Source organism: Euprymna scolopes, chromosome 39 (assembly GCF_053919585.1).
Source record: "Euprymna scolopes isolate OS-2025 chromosome 39, ASM5391958v1, whole genome shotgun sequence".
Lineage (NCBI taxonomy): Eukaryota > Metazoa > Mollusca > Cephalopoda > Sepiida > Sepiolidae > Euprymna > Euprymna scolopes.
In genome coordinates, this window is record NC_136520.1 from 32,386,814 (window position 1) to 32,414,128 (window position 27,315).

Below are 27,315 nucleotides of genomic sequence, written 5' to 3' on the forward strand. Positions count from 1 at the left end.
GTTAGCTACGTTTATATTTTTTATGTACAGTAAAACCCTGGGATACGGTAGCCCAAGGATACGCTTTTTTTCAGGTTATGATGTGGAATACAATTTTTTTTCTGGCCCCTTCTTACGGTATTTGCCCCACCTTATAATGTTATTTATAATGTTATTTGATTATATACATGTGTATTATATACTGTACTGTATTTTGTTACTAATTTTTAATGCCGTATCCCAGGGTCCTACTGTATAGGATTCAGTCAAACTCATTAACCAATTATTATAAAATTCTGGAACACAGCTACTAATGTTCAGCAGTCTAAATGTGGGCTATATTTGGTTTAATTTAGTTTTATGGAAAAAAAAGTAACTGGAAACCCTTTGTGAAAATTCAGACACCTCTGATTTATATGAAATTTTAACAATATTATATATATATATATATGTGTTGTATATTATTAATTAATATTCTTAAAATTTCAGTTTCTTTGGAGTATTTTAAAAGGTTTTTAAGAGCATAACACGGACATTAAAACCAGTTGAAAATTCAAATATATCAGATTTGAATCGATTTGGAATAGTCGTCATTAGACATATATTAAGATTTCCTTAATTTCAATTTCTCCTTTAAATGCCCTGAACTAAAACCTTAAATTTGAGACAATTTTTAAAAAATAATGCAACAAATTTTGATCAAAATTAAAATAAGAATTCTAAACATAAAATTTACTAACATTATATTTGAATTTTAATCTTTGTAAGGGAGACTCGTGTGCTGCAAAACTTCTGTTTAGAAAATCACTTATTTGTTCTGGGGCATGCTAAGTTCGAATCCAGTTCGTTCTATGGAAACACTTATTTAGAATGTTGACAACCTTCACTGAGTCCCTCTAACTAGAAAGATATCAGGGAATTAAATGCCAACAGTAGAATCATTTGATCCATGCGAAATGAATGAAGGCATAACTCTGCCATCAATGATGTACATTGACTACTGTTGTACAGATTGATAAGTTTTCAAACATTTGATTTATACAAAAAAATACATAAATGGGTGTATGTATATATATATATATATATAATTCAAGCACAATTAAACAACGTAGTGGTTTCTATAATGTATCGCCATTAATAAGTAAACTTCTGTTTAATTCATTCATTCATAATTTAATTTCACATACAGGTTAACTCTCTAGAAAACACCTCCTATAATAATTAATACATATAATCAGTCAAATTACATCACAAAAATACACCAATTTCATTTCAGTTACACATCTATATTTGAATTATAACGGACATATTTGTTCCAAAAGGAATATGAATTGCATCATATCTTTTTAAATGGCTATAGGACGGTATTTAAAAAAAAAAATCTTACTCTTTCACAACTAACCCCCACCCCTTTTTGAATTTCCAACTTCGTTTCTGAAATGGAATATTCATACATTGGCCTTCGGGACAAGATCAAAGTGTAGTATCTGTTCTTCAGATGCTGCACTTCTATTTCTTGTTCTCTTTCGGTGGAGGAGAAATCCTTCACGACTGAGACAATTTTTATTTTTGTACCTTTTCTCCACGTTAAAAAACGACCCTGGTGTCTAACTCTGTCCCGTGGGGAGGCATTGTAAATAGGTACATCAAAAATATGTTTTCAAATATTTATACTGGTGTTTTGTTTTCTTAATTTCATTCATCCAGAGGATAAAGACGAAACATTCATGAACACATAACTTGGTCTGTTCCTTTTTTTATTTCTCTCTCTCTCTATATATATATATACATATATTTCATGTATAACATGGATTTTACCAAGCAAGCAGAATCTACAAAACCATTCATATCCTTTTTCTACAAGTCCTCCTGCTACAGGACTTCTGATAAATGTATTATTTTCACTTTGACTTTCCATGTCTCACTGACTTTAGCAAATAGGGTGCATACCTTTATAACTATTTGCTAATATTTTCTCTCCTCTGATGAGATGGTAGACATCGAAACCCTATAGGTTAAGGAGATTAATTTTCTAAAGCATTCTTTGTCTTGCTTAGAATAACAAAAATTCTTTGGTATGAAACTCAACCATTTCATTTCAATGAGAGTTTTTTGAAATTCATTGAATTAGAATTTAATATATATATATATATATATATATATATATACTCTAGCAGGAAAATCTGACATTGCTTGGGATCCAATAAAGATTAACAAATGTTCTACACTTCCAATACTTTTATTGCCATTGAAAGCAGTAATCAAATCAATTGATTGCCTGATACAGTCGGGGACCCATCGTGGTGCACCGGGAGGAAGTTTCACACACCTCCCGGCAGTAACTTAGGCCACAATATATCTACTGTAGTGAACCAACTGTTGATTTTATGGAATTATTTTTTATATAATGGCTTGAGTTTAAATTTAAAAGTATCTTATCAGAGAACGTACTGTTGATTTTATATGCGGGCCCCTTCTGCTTATGCAGTGAAATAAACTTCTCAAATGCAGTAGTGATGTTAGGCTGCATTAGGCGTTAACTTTCGCAAAAATCGGACTGTTCCGTCTTTAATCGGATTTTTGGATACTTATCAGAGGTATTCTGATTCATAACCTATCTAAGACCACTCCCAGACACAAAGTATATTTGCATAAAATTAAAAAAAAAAAAAAATCGATCCAGCCATTTTGAAGTCTATAAGGAGCGAAATGATACACACACACATAGACAAAGTGCCTTTTATATATAAGAAGAGATATTACTCTATTAGCAAACAAATTAAATTGGTTAGTAAATTTCTTGAAAACTGCCATAACAATCCAATTGAACAATCTTGTGAATAGAGAGGTAGGAGGGAGTGGTGGCCAAGTGGTTAATGACATGGACTAACAACCTGAGTGTGCCAAGTCTGAAGCCACTTAGGATGTTGGTAGTCATCATGTGGTCCCTGATATCTTTCTAGTAAGAATTCTAACTAGAAAGATATCGGGGAAATCAATGCCATCAACTGACTTATACGAAATGAATAAGTGAAAGCATAACTCTGCATCAATGATGTATATCGAATATTATAGATTGATAAGCAAATTTCCAAGCATTTTTGACTTATTCATAAAATATATTCTTTACAAGATCTTGGACAAGGATAACAGTGCAGATGTTTAACTCTTACTTTGTTATATAATTGTTTTTTGCTTCTTTTTTATTTTTTTAATTATTAGAAGATGAGGGAATGTTTATTGAATGTCAATGTTAATATTAGATTCTTAATTATTAATTAAGCATCCATTATTTGGCAAGAGGATATTCCCTCCATTTCTATTGCTCTCCACATGCTCTGACAGCTTGATTTTCAATTAATTTTTATATAGTTGTGTCCAATTACAACACCAAGTTTAAAATCTAACAGGAAGAAATCAGAGTTATTATTTGGAATTTAACCTAATCAACAAAACCTAATCAACAAAAACAAACAAATAAACAAACAAAAACACAGAAAAATCTTTGATGTACGTGTACCTGTCACAGAACAAAAATGTCACATTTCAAAAACCACGTAAATTGATCAAGTAGTTTTGTTTTTAACTAAGAAAATCAAATTTTATAAGTAAGCAAAACGGAACCGTCTCGCATTGCCATCTTGAAAAACAAAACAAGGCAGATAAGTCCACAATAATTCAAACTTGTGAGATAAGCCCTGTAATGCCACTGGTTTTACATTAATCACTTTAAATTGTTAAAAAATTATTTTCTTTATAAAATACAATTTTTCAATTTTTGTGATTTTTAGAATATGACATTTTCCATTTCATGGCAGATACACACATCATACAGATTTTTCTGTACCTTGGCCTTTTAATTAGGCTGAATTCTAAATAAGAATTGAAATCAGCACTATAAAAATTGAATTGAGGTCATCAACATTGAACTACATAAATCAGACAACAGACAACTTTTTTTAATACTCTTAGCCGCGTTAATCTACATTTTTTTCTTTAAGGCTTCTTTGGTTATAGTCAGCTAACATACTTCCTAGCTTTTGGCAGAGCGCTAGCAGAAGCAGTGACAAAGCAAATCAGTTCCTTCACTTTTATTGTTCTCCAGTATTTCTATTGTGATGTGATTCATTGAAATAAAATGTAAGAAAAAAAAAAATTATTGAAAAGTATACAATAAAAATTAACAAAATCATACAGATGAAAATAACACCACTAATCTTTATTTGTACTTTTAATAACAGAATTAAAAAAATAAGTTTATTTGAAATTTTATAAGAAATATTATATGGATTCATCAAACTACTGTTCTCATCTTGAGTGTCATTTTCACAACGTTTTGGTCGATGCAACCGCTGGCTTGTTGAACTCAGGAATGTTTTTGTTGAACTCAGGAATTTGGACAGAATTTTGAATGGAAACTTATTTACTTTACTTGGTTTCCGAAATTCATAATGAATGGTTAATTAGTTTACACATAACTAAATAGAGATTATAAAAAGTTCATTTAATTTCTTAAATGTGACATTCTGGCACAGTTGTCTCATGATCTCCTGCCTTGGAACAAAGAGCTTTATTGCCTGTAGTTCTGTCAGCCATGGATGGATAGAGGTCCTAAGTAATTCACAATTGCGTTTTTCGGTCGCCCACAGTAAAAATTGAACCTTCAACCTTCAGAAGAAGGTCACTTTTACAATTGATTTTTCCAAATACTCTAACCAGGTCCTTGCAGACAGTTCTAACCTTAAGCCTACTTTTATTTCTAGTTGTAACTATCACTGGTTTTACTTATTTACTGTATATATTATCTATTATTTATAATTAACAATTCTTACATCGTATTCAATTCTATACTTGGTCTACAGTGTAATTGTCTTCCATCAATCATGCTGCTTCTTTGAGTCATCTAACTCTCAACCGTTCTTCTGTCTATAATTTTTACTTTGTCCCATAATGGTAGATGGTTTCCCTTTTTCCTCCAGATATGGTCGGCCATACCTGATTTTCAATCTTTCCATGTATTACGGCTTTTAGATGTTCTTCTAACCATACTTTTAGTGGACGACATGTGTATAGTTTTCCACATTTAAATGGGATCTCATATACACAGTTCTTAGTCATAAATTTTTTTCTGTAGGGCGCTTGACTTTCACAAGCTGTTTCCGGAGTTCAACAAAATACACCTGGAGAGGGTTGGAGGTTACATAAACCGAAACGTTGTGAAAATGACACTGAAGATAAGAACAGTAGTCTGATGAATCAAAATAATACGAATAATCAATTCTCATCTCAAAAATTCAGAAACGTCATAAGAAATACATATGTATATGTTTATGAAATGATAAAAATAAGTTTTTTTTTTTTTTTTTTTAAATTTTCAAAATAAAAGTTTTTTTATTTGAATTTCTATAATATATGTTTATGAAAGTATAAAAACAAAATTGATACAATCACAATAGAAATACTGAAGAACAATAACAGCAAAGGAACTGATTTGCCTTGGCAGCACTATCGCGGAAATTCGAAAGTACGTTAGCTGACTATAACCACTTTTTTCCTAAATATTTTATCTAGAAAAATACCTGTCTTAGGATGGGTAAAATTAATTCATAAACAAAAGTTTTGCACTAACTTTTATGTTCGTTTAGGAATATTAAAATCAAGATATAATGATATTAAACCTTATGTTGAATATTGATCAAAATCCATTACCCGATTTGGAGTCTTGAAACTGTCAAAGATTTAAGGCTAAGGATCAACGAGTCTAAAGCAGAATTCGAAATAAATGGAATATATATATATATTATATATATGAGAGAAGAAAGTTGAAAGCGAAATTTTACAGCTAGGTAAAATATTTCACTCACAAGACTTGGACTAACCAATGGTATATAGTTGGGTAGAGTCTTGAGGTGATCTTGATTTGATATGAGAAAAAAAAAATCTGTATAGGCATTAAATTGTTTCTTGTGTTTAATATTATTATATGAGGAGTCGTTTCGAGTTAAAATTTATCTCTGATCTCGATAAATGCACAATCATGGCTAGGGATATATATATATATATATATATATAAATAAAAATAAAAAAATAATAATATATATATATATATATATATATATATATATAGCTTATGCAAAGCAGCCATGATGGATATTATTTAAGCAATGTTTATATAGTTTAATCATGCATTTATCGAGATCCGATGGGTCAAATAAATTTTAACTCAAAATGACTCCTCATATAATAATATTAAACATAAGAAACATTTTGATGCCTACACAGAATGTAGATCTGACATATTTGAATTTTAAAATGAGAAGTAGTACTCATTATTTCCACTAAAAACCCTTGTAAAAACTTGAAAGAAACTGAAATTTGGAGAATATTAATTGATGCTCATTTAAATTTCACAAAAATTGGAAAATATCTAAATTTTCACAAAGTGCTTTGCCCCTCTTTGTATAAACTTAAATTAAGTTAGATATAGCTCACATTATGACCTCTTATGCCTAGCAGTTGGTTTCCGAAATTCATAATGAATGGTTAATTAGTTTACACATAACTAAATAGAGATTATAAAAAGTTCATTTAATTTCTTAAATGTGACATTCTGGCACAGTTGTCTCATGATCTCCTGCCTTGGAACAAAGAGCTTTATTGCACCTTCATCTAAAATGAGATGATAACAAGACCAATTAAACAGGAAAGTCCAGAGCACCTCTTTTTTTCATACAACTGGCCTTACATCTAACTTTTTATTTGCAGGTAGCTAAACAAGAACACATGCTATTGCTTATTTACAAGTCAACAGAAGTTTCTACAGGTGGCTGTTGTACATAAGATTCAAATAAATTTTTGAATCATGACAAGTTATCAAATCTTGACACAACACAAGCGAAATGTTTCTTGTACAATTATATCTTTTAGATGCAACACTTACTGGATAAAAAGGATACTTACTCGCACTTCCCGAGATCCTTCATCTGTGGTAGAATCTTCACTCCCTCGTCTACTACTGCCACCACCAACAAACTGTCGCATTGAAGCCTGAAAAAATAAAATGGTAAACAGGAAAGGGAATAATTGTCCGGATCTTGCTCATAGTTCGAGGAGAATAGTGACAAAGAGAACAACAACCACCACTATCACCTGCTGCGCATAGCGTATTTATGACAATATCTCTATCCAGACAGTAATCAGTTGATTATATGTGTGTGTGTGTGTGTGTGTGTATATATATATATATATATATATATATATAAGTACACACCCATAATTTAGCATTAGACTGGAAAAGAAGAAAATCAATTATCTTCTTATCAATATAGATCATCTCCTCTCAAGCTTGAATAACATTTGGTAGGATATAAATTACTTATATTTTAAAACTTTGAAATATATATTATTCGGACTGTCTTTTCTCAACTTGAGTGTTATTCTCACGTTTCATGAATCTTTCCATTGAACTTGAGAATCTGCATGGAATTTTGAACAGAGCTTTTTATTTAACCCAAGGGTGGGGGACAGCATGCTCTTGTTTCACCAGCTACAACTGGGTAGAAGTCTTCAGTAATTCACAATTATATTCTTAGTAACACCAACACTTAGGATTGAAACTATAATTTCAAGACTCATAGTGTAGTGGATAAAATAGTAAATAAAAATTTAGCTGTAAGTGACGTTCGTCTGTTGATTGAATTACTTAAGACTTGCAGCCAGTCATGGCAGACAGAACAAAAGCATGTTACTCCGTGGATTAAACGAGGGTTCCATTCAAAATTCCATACAAATTCCAAAGTCTGGGAAAAAGATTCTGTGAGTTTAACAAGATACTCCTGAAGAAGGTTCGATGTTACATTGGCTGAAACATTGTGAGAATAATACTCAAATTAAGAAAAGTAGTCATTTAAAAAATTCAGAAACGTAATTTAGAAATAATCTGAAAAAAGTCTCAAGTCGTCATTATTTGATTTAGTTATTTTTAGATATACTTAGATCTGATGACCTGATCAGTTAGGGTTCAGGACATGAATTGCATGGAGAGAAATGATATGAGTATGACATGATGGATGTGTAATGTGAGTCTTACAGACTGGTTTAGATCTGATGACCTCAGAGGAAGATGAAATCTAGATGGTACAGGAAGATATGTGCTTTAGATCTGCTTTCCATAAATTGAACAGGGAAATTTTCCTCTTTGGAGGAGCTTTCAAACACTACACCCACCGATCATCACTTTGGTCTTGGCAACATTAACTCTCAGACTTACTTTATATAATTTCCCCAAAACCTCTGGTCTTGATGGAAGGAAAACTAAAATTTACTGCTATGGTTTCAATTTGAAATAATAGCAAGGGGAGACTTGATTCCAAATATTTCTCGTATTATATCTCCCCTCTTTTGGAAATACGGTATGATTATGTATATCTCCAATATCAAATACTCCTTATGCACTGTGGAATTTACTTTATGTATGAAAACCAAAAAGGAGATATAACATGGGCAATATTTGGAATCAAGTCTCCCTTGCTGTTATTTCAAATCATTTGAAACCATAGCAGTAAGTTTTATTCTCTCCTCTATCAAGGCCAGAGGTTTTGGGGAAATATGAGATATTTTGTAATTCAGATGTAAAACTAGGAAAACAAATGACTATGATTGAAACATTTTATGACTGTAAAAAAGTGCCAAAAATAGGTTCTGGATGATACCCTTAATGTGTGACCTTAAGGGCAAATGTCAAATAGCCTACTACACAATTCAGATCATTAGCTTTCCAACGAACCTTCATTTATTAAATTCTGATCAATAGTTGCTGAGATTTCGAACTTAGAAAGTTGCCAAAAAAGTGCTCGGTGTGTGTGTATATACCCTTAGCCACATTGAATATTGAAATGCTCATATCTTTGATTCTATGGGACGAAACTACATGAAAAGTTGCAGGCTTTTTTTGAGGATTATAATGCTATTCTATAGTTAAAATTTTATTACAATTGGTAAAAACTAACCTAAATTTTCAAACTAATAAAATATGCTCAAATTTGCCTACATTTGTATATATAGTGTCCTGGTTGGTTGCTTTAGTTTCGCTGCTTCGGTTGTCTCCCCTGTCACTTTGCTGGGCCACTAATATAAGTGATGAGACAATTCCAATATTTTTCCTGATTCTGATACAATTACCGATTATGATTCTTCATAAATCTCTAGAGCTATGATGTAATTATTTTTCCCAATTATCGTAAACACGTGTTAAATATGCAGATATTCTTTCAAGCATAAAAAAATACACTTATAAGGGATGATCTATAGATTTTAGTCTTATTGCAAGTTAAAAATCAATAAATATTTATTATTTTATCATTACTATGAGCAGTGAAAGATTTTGCTTTAACAAAATTAAATAGAAAAAGACAATTAAAAAAAGAATCGTTTTTGGCATTGGAAAGCAGATACTAATTTTTCCGATTCCGATACCCCTAAAAGTTCCTATTTTTTTCAATTCCCGATTAATTGTCCAAACACTAATGCACATTATATATATATTATATACATCATTTCTACAAATCTTTACCATAACAAGTCAGTCTTTCATTGTTTCACAGACAAATACTCAATCATCAGCATACCTCATCTCTTCCAGAAAGCCTGTACAAAATTTCTTAGACAATGATTCTAAGAGACAGAGCACAATTCTTGAAGTACTCCCACTTGAACATCAAATCAGTTACTATACGTGCTGTTAATTCTAACATAGAATAGGAATATTTTAGAACAAGGCACAACAGATGAACGATATAACCGAAATTTTCATGGCTCTCGCTACTTTCAGGCAAAACAGCCGTGCGCGTTTTTGTATGCCTAGCAAAGGCTTTTTTCGTGGGAGTTCACAGGGGGGGGGGGTTACTATGTTTTAGAACATTTTATAAACTCCCTAGATTGTAATATCTATGATTTGCGAATGGTCGTCGTCTCTACATTTATTTTGAGTGAGTTTTAAAAAAATAACTGGTTTCCAGTGTCTTTTTCGCAAAACTGAATCGAATCAAATCAGCTCGCTGGCCTTCGTGGCTTCGATCATGGTGAGGAATATCTCTTCATATCAGACAATTGCTATTCATTAAGACACTGCCAGAGCTCCCCCTCTTGGGGTGGGGGGTTCCCAACAACGGCGGGTGGAAAGCTGAAAGCTCAAGTGGCTAACAGCCAAACTTAAGTGCGTGATTTCATTACCACACCTGCGTGAACTCATCCACTCAACTTTCACTTTCTGCATGTCAACTTTTTGATCGCTAAATATGAATGCTTTTCAGTTCCTCTCGTGTCATAACGCAGCGGTAAAATCTCACGTTTTCTTTTACTTTCTTTTCCACTTTTGTGTCAAGGATTTGAGTTCACATGTACCTGCCTACTAACACTTTTTCATGTTCTTTTCCTCCTTCATTGTTTGGGTTCGAGCCTGCCTGTCTTGCTACCACTTTTTTTCCCTCCACACACACCTATAAACACCTGGGCAACGCCAGGCACCCCCACTAGCATTATACTAAAAGATGTACCTAGCATTGTCCCATATTAAACATAACGTTAAATTCCTTTTTAAAAAAAAATGGAAAGAAATGGAGACATGTGCATGCGAGTATTGTATTTTCTAAATAGTTCACTTCTTGTTAGTAAAGAAAAAAAAAATACTTGAGATCAAACCCAAAAGACAGTGAGTCAAGTACAATAACCATTAGGCCAGCTTGGCACAATCTTTAAAAAGTGTTTTCAAACCTACTTATTCTTACTGTGAAAGATTTGCGCATGCGCAGTCGTAAAATAACTGACACACCGATAAAAATCTGATACCTTCCCAATACCAATTTCTCAATTTTGACCCCTTAGCAGTCCTTTTTTCTAGATGAAAATCGATTCAAATTTTTCCACATGTCTGAATAACCTATACACCAAATTCAAGTCTGTAGATCAAAATCCGTTGAGTATATATATATAGCTTGAGAAGTGTCCGTGCACATATGCCCACTTTAATAAATATATGGACTAGCTGTACCTACCAAGTGATGCTGTGGAAAACAAGTAGGTTTGATCTGATCTCTGCTATAGAAAAATGCTCTGCTGAGCGAGCCCATTTTCTCCAAGCTCTACAATAAATGCCTTGCTGAATCTTGCTTCCCTGATAGTCGAAAAATTGTCTCCGTGATACCAGTATTCAAGAATTCTGGTGAAGAAACCAACCTGCTCAATTATTATCCTATCAATCCCCTCCTCCTCTTCACTGAAATCTTTGAATTGTTAATCAATCAATCAAGCGTTAGTGCACCACCTCATAAATGCTAAATTTCTTTCTGACTGACAGTATAGATTTAAGCAAGCCCGTTCTATTGCAGATATCCTAACAATCATTACTGAATGCATATACCATTCACTGGATAAGGCAGTAGCTTTCGATATATAAATATGGGGTTTGTATTACTGTACACATAGATTCGAAAAAGTTGTCAAAAAACAAATATATAACAAATAAATATTATCAAAGGCAAGATAAGTTACTTTTCTACCAAACATGATACATTTTTTGTGTTTTTATTCAATGTAACATGTTTATTCAGCTCGAAAAACATGCAGTGTTTACCGATGTATTGGAAAATTCAAAATGGCGCCCGACACTCTCTTTAACATGGTAAGTTTGGGAAAAGGTGTTATAAATAATAAACTAGACAAAATACTATTAAAAAAACACTGAATATATGTCAACTTAAGTCACGGTAACATATATTGAGCGAATTTCTAACAGTATTTTGTCTAGTTTATTATTTATAACATCTTTTCCTGAACTTATCGTGTTAAAGAGAGAGTCGGGCCCCATCTTGAATTTTCCAATACATCGGTAAACACTGTATGCTTTTCGAACTGAATAAACATGTTACATTGAATAAAAACACGAAAATTATATCCAGTTAGGTAGAAAAGTAACTTATCTTGCCTTTGATAACATTTATTTGTTATATATTTGTTTTTTGACAACTTTTTCGAATCTATGTGTACAGTAATACAAACCCTAAATATGTATATATATATATATATATATATATATATATATAGATATTAAAAAGGTCTGGCATGAAAGTCTTATGAAAATTAAATCATATGATATTACTAGATGAATACTTAATATAATCAGATCCTTTTTAAACACAAGAAAAATTCAGGTTGTCCTTGATGGATGCACATCTAAATAACAATGTGGGCATGCCCCTGGGGTTGATTCTTTAACCATTATTGTTTTTGATATTCATAAACAACCTTCTTGACACGATTGTATCCAAGATGAGTATATTTACTGATGGCACCTGCATTATATCAGACACGTTGGAAAAACAAATGTGCACATATCCACCACAATGTCTGAAAACTTAGGAAATGATCTCCAGTCTGTAATGGTATGAGAATGTAAATGGACGGTAACATTTAATGCTAATGACTTTCCTTTAACTATTACAAGAAACCTTCTCAATCAACCATATGACTAATAACACTACTTGGAAATTTATCATTCAAACTTCTTAGCCTAGCATTCACAGGTAACATTAATTGGAAATATATAGGATATATTACCTAGGCTGCTGCAAAGAATGTAGTCCTCCTCTTCTGCGATAGAAAACTACTTACACCTGTCCTTTATCTCTACAAAGCAACCATTCGCCCATGCATGGAATATTGTGGCCATATCTGGCCTGGTGCATCTACTACTAGTCTATCCTTATTAGACAGGGTTCACAAATGTGTCCCCAATCTGCATTGTCAACCAAACTCCAACCCCTGTCCCATCATTGCAATATCACATCTTTGTACTTGTTTTGCAAGTATTTTAACGGAATGTGTTCTGACACAGCACTTGTGTCCCTTTGACTTTTGACTTACCCGACAAGCAGCAAAATCCCATCCCTTCACTATAGAGGTCCCTAAATGGCAGAAAGAGTTTCTTCCTTGAACTGCTACACTTTGAAATTTTAGTTTTCAATTTTTATTTGTTGGCAAAATTTTTCACTTTAGTGCTATTCTGAGCCCCAATCTCTCGTCCCCCCTCGCCAATCTTGCACAAGAAACACCCGTCTGGCGGAAACTACTATCAATAATTTTCCCCACTCTTTACCTGTGCCTAAATCCAAACGTAGATTCCACAAGCAGAGCTGCTTTCTCAGAAGTGCACGACTGTGGAACTCTCTTCCGTTTACCTGTTTCCCACCTGACTACAACTTGGATGTCTTCAAGTCCAACAGAAACAAATTCCTGACAAACCGCCCTCTTAAGTAAGACACTATCAAATCTCCAATACTAATGATTACTACAATACTATCTCATTGATTACTGTACACGCAATAACCCTTATCTCTGAGTGGCCTCCGGGCCTTAATAAGTGGTGACCCCCATGTAAAAAAAAAAAGATCCTTCAATTTAAAATGAGTTATTCCCTTTGCATCTAACTGAAAATCTGACCAAGAGGATAGTCTATATTAAATTAGGGGCCCTAACCATATATTACTTGTGGACATGAAGGGAGAAAAAAATCCTTTTTCATTGAAGTATTTTTCCTACACTATTATGAAGACCCATGTGTACTTATTTGCATATATATATATATATATATATATATATATATATATATATATATATATATATATTTCCATCCCATCATACAAAAGTTAATAAGTAAAACATGTACCTTTTTCTAAACACCCTAACAAAACCATTTTAAGTGGTAAGGAGTAACAAGAAAACAAATATCAAGTCAGACAACCACCTTAGACTTACTCCGCTGTCTGAAATGAATTTGGAAAGAAATCCTCCATTCTTTAATAAAAAGTCAGCTGTGACTTATTTAAAACTTTTTTTAGGCCATTAAAAATATGTGAAAAATTAAATTACTAACGTCATTCTATGAGTTTAAGTAAATATTTTTAGTACTAGCGAAATCTATGGAAATTGAACAGTTGTATTCTTTATTTGTTGTATATTGTTGCTGTGCTTAGAAAATATTTGCGGTGTGAACACAGACCTCATAATATGATTGTACCACCTTTGTTCAAACTGAAACATATTTATCTTAGTACTCTCATTAATGTAGTTTACAATTCTATATACAGTTATGGAGGGAGGGGGTCTATCTTCAAAACCCTTGTAAGGATCTATACTTTTTTTCATTCTATAGATATCCAGTGTGAACGCAGACCCCACAATATTATTGTACCATCTTTTGACAGAATAGGTAGTACATTTTGATCCATGTCCGAAGGTCACAAAAGCTTATTTGACTTAGAGTCTCATGTTCGACACAAGAGCAACATCAGATGAAATATGTAGAATTACATTTTTGCATTGCATTTTCAGCAATTAGACAATACGACCTTTTAAAAAAATGTTAAAAATGATAACGTACACACGAACATGAAATCCCCTTAGCATGTTATTATATAGATTATGTATACATCTATCTCGAATGCAAACTTTTTTTTTTTAATATTTTGATTGTGTACATGGGTATTAAAAGATTGATGAGGTAAAAAGAAAAATGGATAATGTTCAGTTCTTTCTTTTTATGAATATATTTCAAGTATAAAATATTAACCCTTAAATACTGAGTGGATTTATGTTTCGAAAGAAAAAGCGATTCCTCGCCGTTTTTTTTTTTGTTTTGTTTTTTTTTGTAACATTTGAGTAAATAAAACGAATCTGTAAAGATAACATGATCTAAAGTAATTTCGTTAACTGTGGAATTTTCATGAGTCTTGGTAATTTTGCATAAAATATTTGTAGAAATATCAGCTTTCAAAAGATTTGCGGATATAAAAGCGGGAAAATATGAGTTTGCGCATTCATCAATGAGCGATGAAAAATGACAAGAAAGAATTTCTTTGAAGGGTATTTTTAAACTATATTTTTAGTTGGCATTTGGAAGAGAAGGAAAGAGAGAGAGCGAGAGAAGGAAGGAAAGAGCAAGAGAAGGAAAGAGAAAGAAGAGAGAAAGTGAGAGAGAGAGAGAGAAGAGAGAAAGAAATAGAAAGATAGAAAGAAAAAGATCACAAACGAGACGGCAAGAAAGAGAGAGAGAGAGCACAGACAACACGACAAAAAAAAAAAAAAGAGGGAAAGAGAGAGAGCAAAAGCAAGAAAGAGAATGGGTGAAGAGAGAACATGAAAGCTAGAAAGAAGGAGCAAGAAAGGAAGAGCACGAACAAGAGAGCATAAAAGAACGAATGCAAGAGAGAGCGAGAGAACTCACAACATGTCAAGTATCTAGCAATTTTATTCCCTTCATTTCAGAAGACTTTCTTCTCTGTAATCAAGACGTTCTTCAATGAAGTAGAGTTTTCTTCTTTTGTGCTGTAGCAATTTTAAACTCATTACAATCATGCCATCTGGCATTACACAGGTACAACTCATCAACCACACCAGCCATTCATATATGGGCAATGGATGGGGGATTAGCCCCACCACCTCTCTACAGCTATCATTTGTCATTTTTTATTATATATATATTTTTGTTTAGCTCTCTTCCCTAAAAATTGTTTCATTTAATGAATTCTATTTTTTTTTTTTTAAACTCTTTTGGCACTTTTGATTTTACTAAGAAAAAAAAAAAAAAAAAAAAAAAAAAAAAAAGAATATTACCAAGATTAGAGAATTTTTTTTTTTAGAGAAAAATATAAAGAAAAGAAAATGAGACAAGAAAAGAACCATCTCAGCCTTTGATTAACAGTTCTGATCAAGTTTGCACCCTACATATTCAGCCCAGTAGTGAAAGTAATGCATTAAGGCTCAAGAAATTAATGCTGCCTTTTCTACAGCTTCATCAGGTTTTTATTGGTTGTATTATTTACTAGCCGGGGTGCCCCGTGTTGCCCGGGTGTTTAGGTGGTGTAGTAAGGATCCGGGGAGTGGGGGGTCAAAATAACAGTAGCAGGGGTGCCCGGGTGTGTATAGGTGGTATAGTAAGGTGGGGGGTTATAATCAAGTGGTAGTAGCGGGAGGGGGGATCAAAATAACAGTAGGCAGAGGTGTTAAAAATAAAAAAAGTGGTAGTAGGCAGGCAGGCTCGAATCTGTAACACGAAGGAGAAAAAAAAACAACAAAAAAAACGTGACATCTTAGTTGATGTCTCCATCAACCAACCGGAAGTTTGGAACTTGAAATTAAGCGTAGTCAATTGAAAAAAAGACAAATTCCTAAAATGTCAGCGAAAAAAGCGACCTTCACTTGCATAAAAGTGCTCAGTTGAGGGTGAAGGAATGAATTTTTTTGGCCAATTTTTCAATATTTGTTGTCCAAGACATCGAGCTGCAAAACAATACCGAAATGGTCAGGATCTTTCGCCCGTGTCGTTTTTGCGAGATATAAAAACACACACACACATTTTGCCCTTTATAAATATATATCTATATATATATATATAAAAGGCAAATGTGGCGCGCATATATTTGTATGTCCAAAAAAGACTTTTTTCGATGTGGTTCTCGGGTGTGGGTGGGGGTGGGGCTATATCTTACAACTGTTTATACACCCCTAGATCATAATATGTAAGATTTGTGAACGCGTGTCGCATCTAGATTTATTTACGTGGATTTTTACAAAATTCTTGCTATTTCAGCCTCTCTTGTGTTCGTTCGACTTTTTCGTATAAAAGTAAAACTAACTTGAAGCTAAAACATTGTTCCCGGCAATTGCGCCAGAAACGTCCAGAAAGCAATCAGCTTTTGATCAATGCAAGGGAAACCCCTTATATCAGACAATTGCTATTTAATTTGGACAATCCCCTTTTTATGGGGAGCGCCCCCCTCCCCCAACATCTTGGGAGACAAAACCAGCAAAAATTGAGTAAACGGCCCCCCCACAAAAAACTGCCTCGCAGTGAAAATTAACTGCAGTATTTCTATTTGATCTCATTAAAATCGCACACCTGCCAATTCAATTCCATTTTTAATACTTAAATTCAAACGTGTTTCAGTTACTCTTCCTTGCTGGCCGAGCGGGTAACATATCAGTTTTTTTTTCACACTTTATTTTCCACCTTTGCCTCAAGGCTTCGGGTTTGATCCCACCTACCTACCAAAACTACTTTTTTTACCCCTCCCCTTGACAAACACCTACAAACACCCGGGCAACGATTTTTTTTAAAGAAGTTTCAACATGGTTTTTTTTTTTTATATAATATTTAAACAGGGTTATTACTTCACTTATTCTTTGTTTGATTCCCCCCCCCCCAACACACACACCTCTAAACACTTGGGCAACGCCGGGTGCCCCTGCTAATATATATATATATATATATATATATATATATATATATATATATATATATATATAGAGAGAGAGAGAGAGAGAGAGAGATGGCTGCCGGCAAAGCAACTGCTGATGTTCATCAACATTTGGGCAATTTCTGCCTGTTGTTTCAGGCAATGTCTGATTCCTCTCAGCATTTAGGCAAACACATTAAGTAAAAGCAATTTCTTTAAGCTCAAGGAGAACATTAAAAAAAATATAGGTCAAATTAAAAAAATAAAATGCCTGCTTAAGTTTGAAGAAAAAGTTTACATTTTGACATGCTGATATAATTTTTTTAAGTGATAATGGAAAGTAAATATACTTATTATTTAATAACCCCTAAAATTGTGATTTTATTTTGGCAAATTCCTTCTTAATTCGATTTCCATATAATCTTTATGACTGAAAGTTTTTATAAAATCCATTCTTTTGTTTATTTTAAATATAAGAAATATTTCAGATATTTTGGGCTGACAGGCTGAAATTGCCCAAATGCTGACAGGAATTAGAGATTGCTCGAAATGACTGGCTGAGATTGTCTGAATGTTGCTGAGAATCAGAGGTTAGGGCATCGTTAAGCAAAATTAGGTCTCGTCCTTTAGGAATACCAGGTGCTGAAAGTGGTTGCAAAGGTCCTTTGTCTAATTCCATTGGGAAAGGCATGAATCCAACTCTTCTGTCTAGTTATAGGTTGAATAGTAGGGTAGACCACGACTTCAGTCATTAGTAGGGCAACAACTGTATGAGAATGAAAATTCTTAAACAAGCATTAATGTTTCTTTGTTTATTCTAACCTTGCTTACAGATGTTTCAGAATTCTCCTTGTCAATGTCTGGACCAAGGGAATGCATTTCTTTGTTTTGTGTTTTTTTTTCTTTCACTTTTTCACCTCAAATAAAATGTATTACCATTTGAATGTAAGTGTTGATGATAATCTTTATGACTGAAATTTTTCTGTGCATTTGTATGTGCAGCTATTTGGGATCATATCTAACAGAGGACTGCGGGAAGTTGACCAGCAAAGTGTCTGTTTAGATTATATTTAAACTTCTGCAGGTTAGTACAATAAGAGGAGGTAATTCTAAAGTTTCGCAGCCTGAGGGAAGAAATTATTAAAGTAGAAGGCTTTCCTGCATCAACAGTGAAGGGATGGAATTTTGCTGCTTGTTGGGTTAGTCGAGAGTATGTACATCAAGGAGACACAAGTGAAATGAGCTTATCATAGCACAGTTTATTAAAATGCTTGTAAAACAGGCACATAAATGTAATATTGAGGCGATGGGATAGGTGTTGGAAATTGGGCAATAATGTGTGACTTATTACCTTTGAGACTCTTTTTTGGATCATGTCTAAGAGTGAGAAACTAGTCGTAGATGTACCAGTCCAGATGTGTCAACAATAGTTCATGCATTTGCAAATTGTGGCTTTGTAACGATATAGGATACTCTCTGATGTGAGTAAGTTTCTAGTATGGTAGAGGGAGCCCAGCTTTTCTTTTTGCAGTTGCTATTCCCCTAATGTGTTTGTTCCAATTGTGTTACTCTTGCTTTATCATGCATGCAATGTTTCAAAGAGTATCTAATGTGTGTCACTCACAACTCTGCTGAAAATTCATCGCTACAGTTGACGGTTTCCCTCTCCATGGGGAGTTGAACCAGAACTTCATCATGTTAAAAGGGATGTATGATGGAGAGGGGGGGGGGAAAGAATTATCAACCTTTGTAAATTTCTCTTTGCCCATTTTAGGAGTTCATTGATACTGCTAGTATGTACGGAAACGGTAGTATCCAGATTACGCAAAGAGAAAAACCTTTATGGGTCTCTGAAAAAAGACAGTCTGAATGAAGCCTGCTGCCATGACCTTTTAAGGGAAAAAAAAATGATAAGCACTTTTTGAGTTAAGGATTCTTCAGGATATAAGAGTTCTCTTCTCTGGGCCAAATATCTCTCACTTGCGGCAAGCCTGTTATTCGCAAACAAACGAGTTTCAAATCTAAGAGGTCCTGCACTATCAGCAAAGCTTAAACCTCTTCTCATCACCAGTGTTGCACCCCTGTGTCTGTTTTGCAAGTATTTTAATGGAATTTGTTCTGATGAATTCTTAGCATTTGTGCCCCCTTGACTTACATACTTCCAACTAACCCAACAAACAGCAAAATCCCACCTCTTCACTGCTGAGGTCCCGAGATACCAGAAAGCCTTCTACTCTAATTGTTTCTCCTCTTAGTTGGCTTGGCTTTAGAATTTCCTCACAATGTCCTGCTTTCTTGACTGTATTAACCTGCAAAAGTTTAAATGAAATGTGAACAAACATCTCACTGCTCAACTCGCCACAGTCACCTGTTAGCCATGATCTCAAATAGTAACCCCTTACGTCCAAGTGGCAATATGTTTTCTTTGGGGGTAAAGAAAAAAAAATGCAACCCACTCAAAATGCATGTTTACAGCTAAACTGACAACTTGAATGCCTACTAGACACTATCCTTGTCTCTAAGGTCTCTCTGTACACTGGGTTGTCAGGGCAACTTGGCATGAGGAAACATTTTCGCGATAAGTAAATCTTGACTAAATATACAAAATCACATGGTATTTGCTAACTCAGTGTTTGAAAAATTTAATAGAATATTCGAATATCTATGTATTCAATGTTGCCAAGACTAAGCTTGTTTCCTTCAACAATTATAAGAAACCTTCTCAACCACCAATAGCTATGGCTAAAGATACATTACCTGAAAGTACTTCTTTCAAACTCCTCGGCTTAACGTTCACAGGGAACATGAGTTAGAACATACATTGAGAGCATTGCCAGGGCCGCTGCGAGGATGGTGGGCTCTTTACCGTGCTAGAAAATTATTTATGCCTGATAGTATCCTGTACCTCTACAAGGTCACCATTCGCCCATGTATGGAGTATTGTTGTCACATTTGGGCTGGAATATTTGCTACTAGTTTCTCGTTCCTGGACAAATTTCAAAAGAGAGTCGCCAACCTGATAGGTCCTGAACTGCCATCTAAGCTCCAATCTTTGTTCCACTGACGAAAAGTTGCATCCCTCTACCTGTCATACAAGTATTTTAATGATGGATGCTCTAATGAACTACAAGTCCTTGTATCCCCTCGACATGAATACCCCCGAAAAACCCGTTAAGCAGCAAAATCCCACCCCTACACAGTAGAAATCCCTAGATGTAAAAAAGCCTTCTATTCTAATAGTTTCTTCCCCAGAACTGCTAGACTCTGGAACTCCTTTCCGGGTTTCTGCTCTCTCAACTGTACTGGGATGCAGAAGTTCAAGTGTAATATGAACAGGCATCTTGCTGCTCAACTCCCTACATAGTATCCCTGCAATTTATGTTCCTGATAGTAGCCCCTTACATCAAAGTGGCACTGTGTCTTGTTTGGGGTGAAAATAGAATTAAAAAAAAAAAAAAAAATCTCATATAAAGGTTAAGCAGAAAGGGGCCGCCTTGGTTTTTAAGAACTTCAATTAAAGTAAAATGAAACACGTGAGAACTAAAGAAACTTGCATAGTATCAGAAAACATCTGAACATTTAACAAATAGATTAAAGAAGAGCGAGATAAGCTATCCATACAAATTCAACCTTTAATTAACCATGCACACTGCTACATGTTTTATGAGGGTGTATAGATGCATGCTATAAATGGCAAATCTAGAATGGAAAAAATACTTAAGAAATTGGCTGGTTCTTTGAAAAAAATTATTGACTCTTTAAAATGAGATCGGACCACTTGAAATCATACAGAATTAATGTCCACTCCACATAAGAGACACTCTGAACAGTAACGGTTTTGTGTTTAACCCATAATTTTCAGATAGGCTGGTTGTGTAGCTTACCCCAAATGACAGTGACACCTATATATATTCCAGGAAACAGGTAGTTGGGGTTAGTGAGTCTGTTAGTCTGCAAAGCAGAGATATGCCTCTGAGCTCAAAGAAGAAGGACTGTGTTCGGTTGGACTAGAGTTTGTTTCAGACAGACTCTGGGTACAATCAGGAAAACAATGAACCAATTCACTTACAAGTGGACTGATTCATTGTTTTGTGTTTAGTTTCAGTAAAGAAACCAAGTATCAGTAATTTCACAATGAAATATTGTTACTTATTTTAAAACTTTAAAGGGAAAATCCTGTGTTATAGCACTGAGCAAAATCATGAGCAGCAATTTCGGATGAAGACAATGAGCAGACGATAACGACCTGTGCAGTGAATGCACACATGCAAATTTAAAGTTGTTGAGCTTGTTAGTCAAATGGTTACAATGACATTCATATCAAGTTGCCACTCTTTCAAAAGCACAGTTTTGAATGGCGTGAAAGTCTTACTTTTATCTCATGTTTATTCAAGCTCAGCTGATTAAAATAATTTTAAGGGTATTACCCATTATATAAAGAAAAAATGTATGCATGTTTGTATGTCCAACTAAAACTTCCAAAATACACAACAAACCCCTACAAAGTTGGCACATTTTTTTTAATCAGCATTATCACTGTAAAAATAATATCTTACATCTAGAAAGAAAGAAAAGATTGTTTCTTTAAGGATCAAATGATCATTTATATCATTTAATGTTATCATTAATACAGCCCATGGGAATGAGTCAGCATTTTTTTCAAATTAAAAGACACTAACTCTGGATTTAATTTCGTGTTTAACTATTGTCATTTCTCTACAAAGAAAGGGAACTGAAAGGAACTTAATTTTAGTAGTGTTCTGGAGGGATTTTTAATTTGCTTTGGTGCTTTCAGTAGCGCTTTGAAGGTCTCCTAAGCTTTATTTTTTTCATTTCTCACATGAAAAATTTCTCTTCACAGTGTGTGTGTGTGTGTGTGTGAAGAACTTAACACTATTTAACATCTATTTATTGTTTTTATGGCTCCAAGCAATACCGGGTAGCCGTGTTAATTTATTATATAAAGTGAGTGTGTCTTGCTAAAAGTTAAAATCTACCAAACCAAGACCCACAAAGTTGGTATTTTCTTGATCAGCATTGCTCTGGATGAATAATGCCTAAAATTTAGAAAAATTTATTCATTCTCTGGGGGACAATTGGGCTAGGTTTCATCAGGGGAAGAGTTGGTTTTTCAGTGTTATGGATTAATGTGGAAAGAAAATGCAGACATTCCTAGTGGAATCTATAATATAAATCTCACATGTGTTTAAATATATGTATGTTTGTATGTTTTATAGTCAGCTCATGTCATATGCTACTGGTACTATGTAACCCAGTACTACCTGCCCCATGGTCAGGTCACCGACGACTAAACTGGTTCCCCCACCACACTTGTTTGGTGAGGAGGGTGGCTAGTCTCCCTGAAGGATTAAAAACAAGACCTTCCAAAGAGCGAATGAACCCTTTTTGGGGGTCAACGGCCAACTAGCACCGTGTGTGTATGTATGTGTGTGTTGGGTTGGAAAGAGCTCCCGTAAGCTGTGGTGAAGGCAACCTTTCTAGGAGAAACAAAACAAAAAAAAAAAACAAAGCGGGAGACCAGTACCCGCATTAAGCTGGTCTGCAGTTTAACTTGTTGCTGGCTATCTTGCTTTTGCTTGTTGCTGGATCTCAACATTTTGAACCAAGAGAGAGACTTAGCTGTCATACAAAGCTAAGACTCTGTAACATCATCTGTGTATAGATACTCCCTCAGGCATTTGTCCATAAAAATGGTCCTGTGGCGATGGAAGTCATTTTTGGGCTCATGGACTTTAAGTGCCTGAGGGAGTGGCACTCGTCTAACAAGACGTTGCAATCATTATGTCTCACAAAAACTTTCGACAGAGGCAACGAATTTTCACAAGATCCATATCATTTTGAAGCTCGACCCTTCAGACGACAAACATTGAAAAATTGGCAAAATACATTAATTCCTTCACCCTCAACTGGCCAGTTTTCTACATGGAGGGTCGTTTTTTTCACTGACATTTTTTGCAAGTCGTTCAACCCTCGTGCCCACGACGTCGCATAAAAGGCGTTATTTTTACATCACACCCACAGTAAGTTCATCGGTAAGACAGTTTTTTCTTTTTTCACCCCTTTTTCCTCTGGGGCGTTACGGGTTTGAGCTTGCTTACTACTCCTATTTTTTTTTTTTTTTTTTTTGCGCTCACAATTTTCCTTTTCTTTTGTCCTTACACACACACCTCCACTTTCATTTCCGTCTTCACGTCACGTTTATTTTTTGCTCAACACACACCTCCAAACACCCAGACAATGCCGGGCACCCAGGCTATGCTATTATATAAAGGAGAGGTGTGTGTGTGTGTGTCCAGCTAGAGAGGAATGGGCTGGATCGTGGAGAAAGAGAAAATTGGGGAGATGGAGGAGTAAAATGGGGAAGGTAAAAAGAGAAAGATAGACAGATTAAGAGAGGTAGAGAAATAAGTTTTAATGTTACACTTTTGCCCAGAGCAAGATTGGGAAGCCATTCTAGTCCAAAATAAATCTTAATGTTGCTCTTTAGTAACTGTGTAAATATTTAGAACCGCATATCCTCAAGGTTCTTTAATAAAAATTTATGATTAAGCCAGTTTTTAAACTTTAGCTCCAATATACGACTTCTTTTTTTTTTTTTAAATATTTCAAACAGGATTCTTAAAGTCTTTCTTTTAAAATAAATAAAATAAATAAAAAATAAACAAAACAAAAAAGCATGAGTACTATAATAAAAATATGCTCACGCTTACCTTTGGTATATCATTGGTTAGCTCATATAGTCGGTCTTGCTTTTCTTCATTCTGAAAAAGAGAGAAAAAGCAAAAATTTAGACAAGACAAATTAATTTCAAAGAATTTTATCCATGAATTCTTACTATAAATTGTAAAAAACTCATTTTAAGTACATTTTATTACTCTGTAGCTGTTATGCAAATTAGGAATATCTAAATCTGTGTGTTGGTGTTGGTAGACTACTATATATATATATATATATATATATATATATATATGGTATTTCAAAATATTTTGATGTTAACATAATAGAATATGTGGAAAAGACTTTCACATTTATTCATTTAAACTAGCTGGTTTTGCTGTCTTGCTGCCACTTTGCAAAGTTCACGACTGGAAATATTAATTTAAAATAATAAACATTTGGTTATATAGTCAGCTAACGTATTTCCTAACTTACAGCATAGCGCTATCAGAAGCTGTGACAAGGCAAATAGGTTCCTTCACCTTTTTCTGTCATGTCTATATCTCCCCTCCATGCGTGTACTTTTTTTAAAAAGTTTTTCTGATATTTTTATACTTTCATTGACATATATTTATTATATAAATTCAAATAAAAAATTTATTTTTAAAATTTGAAAAACAAACAAACAAACTATAATTAAAAAAATCTTTTTCGTAATTTAATAAACATATTTCTAATAAAATTTCAAATAAAATAAAAACTTTTTAATTTTGTTATTAAAAGTACAAATAAAAACTAATTGTGTTATTTTCATCTGATTAATTTTGTTAATTTTTATTATACTTTATTTCAATAAATCGCTTCACAACAGAAATACCCAAGAACCATAAAAGCAAAGGAACTGATTTAATGTCAACGTTTCCGGTAGCTCTATGCAGGAAGGTAGGAAGTACGTTAGCTAATTATAATCATTTCATTTCATTCATAACTCTGTTGGAAACACAAAACAAACTCTTTCTTATTTTCTCATATAGATAAATATTAATATTTGAGATTAGAATTTCTAATTTAAGAATGCAATACAATGCAGAGTGTTTTTTTTTTTTTGTTTTTTTTTAAATAAACATTAATTTAAAAATTTAAATAAAACAGTTTTGACAATATACATCTTCATTAGGCATGGAGGCAATGTTTTTTTCTTCCTTGTGGCATGGTGCAACTAGAAAATCAAAGTCTGTGTGATCTTAAAAAATGAATTTTTTTCAAATGTGTATCGTTTTACACATGTAAACCCAACACGTTGTAGCAGAGTACATCACAAGGGAGATAATAAAGTAATAACTCGACTTTTGTTTTTTTTTTGTAATAATGACATTTATTTCCTCATTCTACCACCATGTGTGACTTCTCGTTAGTCATGACGTCACACACGTCTCTAACATGATCTCTCCCCTTTTTAAAGTTTTTCTTTTTCCTTACCATGATGTCATTTCGCACACGGATTAGTATTTGCACATAGGTATCATACGCACCTCTGTGCTCCGTTACAAATCTCCTAATCAAGAGGATCCCATGTGAAATGAATGAGATTTTTTTTTACCTTGATGTAAGTGTTGTGAAACTAAATATGAATTTAAATTTGTAATAAGCCGTGCATGTGTGCCCCCCCTTCTAGTGCTGCATGTGACATGATACCACAAAAAATGGTGAAGAAATGATGAATGTGAGAAGTGTGAAGGGCCAATGTTGCCTTCACATTTTCGCCAAGTTTCAGAAACATCTAATGGATGGGACAAGGGTAGTAAAAAGTGTAATTTTTTTGCAATTTTGGGACATTTGTGACCCCTTGTGAGCTCCTGAGAACACCGAATGCCAGTGAAAATGGACAAATGGTGCAGTTTCATGCCTTAAGACATGTATATTTGAATTCAGTATCATGAAAAACCACTATATAGACATACATATCAAGTTTTTGAGTAATATGAAACAAGAACTCCAAAAATGCAGGGGTTTTTTAGCCCTAAAAGTCCCAAAGGGATACGAACCAGAATTTTGCCATGATTACCCATACTGAATTTATATTAAGAACAATAACCTCCACATTTTGGCCAAGTTTCCGGAAAATCTAATGGATGGATCAAACACTGTGAGGCAAAAAGTGTCATTTTTGGCCATTTTGGGGCATTTTTGACCTCTTGAGCCCCTGGGGATGCAACGGAAATTTTCGCAAAAACAATTTTTTTTACTGTGCACATCTATTTAATGAAATACAATTTGTGGCAAAATTTCAGAAAAAACTAATGGACAGTTATCTGGCAATCATCTAGAATAACGGACGCATGGACACACAGACGCCACTGAAAAGATAGGTGCCTCGCTGACAAATCGAGGGACCAATACAAATATTTTTTTCACCCTTGATATAAATGTTGAGTAAATTTGAATTGAAATTTGTAATAAGCGAATACAATACAAATATATATATTTTTTAATCTCTAATATTTTCATAATTTTTAAACAAATCTTTTAAATGTCACTATGAAGAAAGGAAATTAAATCACTTTACTTTTTCACTTGCAACTTAGAAATAGATTGCAACTTATTGTAAATAAAGTCTGATTCTCTAAAAAAAAACATTTTTACACAAATATTTCCGGCAGGAAATAAAACAATATTATGATATAGTGCTATTTGTTATATTAAAATAAAAGAAAACATTAAATTAAAAACACTATAACAAATAAGTTAATTAATAAAATGTTTTTTTTGCAACAAATATGCAAATTAGTTAACTGTTGCAACTGATATCAGCTATACATTTGCAGTATATAAAAAGACATTATTTTCACAATGTTTCGGTCGATGTAATCTTCAACTTTCTTCAGGTGTTTCTTGTTGAACTTGGCCACAAGGACCTATAGCGCAATAGTTAGAATACTTGGAAAAATCAATTGTAAAAGTGATATTCTCCTGAAGGTTGAAAGTTTAATTCTCAGTGTGGGCAACCGGAAAACACAATTATAAATTACTTAGGACCTCTATCCAGTCATGGCTGACAGAACGAGAGCATGCTACCTCCGTGAAGTAAATAAAAAGTTCTGTTCGAAATTCTATTGAAATTCCTGAGTTCAACAAGATACACCTGAAGAAGATCAGAGATTAAATTGACTGGAACGTTGTGAAAATGACACTCAAGATGAGAATGGTAGTCCGAAGAATCCAAATAATACAAATAACTAATCCTCATCTAAAAAATTCAGAAACATAATATAAAAAAAATGCAACTTGTTGAAATACAAAAGTGTAAATATTTAAATGACATACACTGCATTATTCGATCTTCTCTCGTCAAAATTTTGCAGGGTCTGTC

General features: G+C 33.7%; 1 protein-coding gene across 4 annotated transcripts in view; it reads right to left on the reverse strand.

The window, feature by feature from the left end:
* Positions 1-27,315, reverse strand: part of LOC145263720 (uncharacterized) — a 372,649-nt gene that overhangs the window by 102,040 nt on the left and 243,294 nt on the right. For all 4 annotated transcript variants that reach the window (XM_080120684.1, XM_080120683.1, XM_080120685.1 and 1 more), the window contains 2 exons: positions 23,999-24,049; positions 6,940-7,026 (listed from right to left, as the gene is read on the reverse strand). In XM_080120684.1, coding sequence (XP_079976810.1) covers positions 6,940-7,026; positions 23,999-24,049 — 138 coding nt within the window. The remainder of the gene's footprint in view (positions 1-6,939; positions 7,027-23,998; positions 24,050-27,315) is intronic.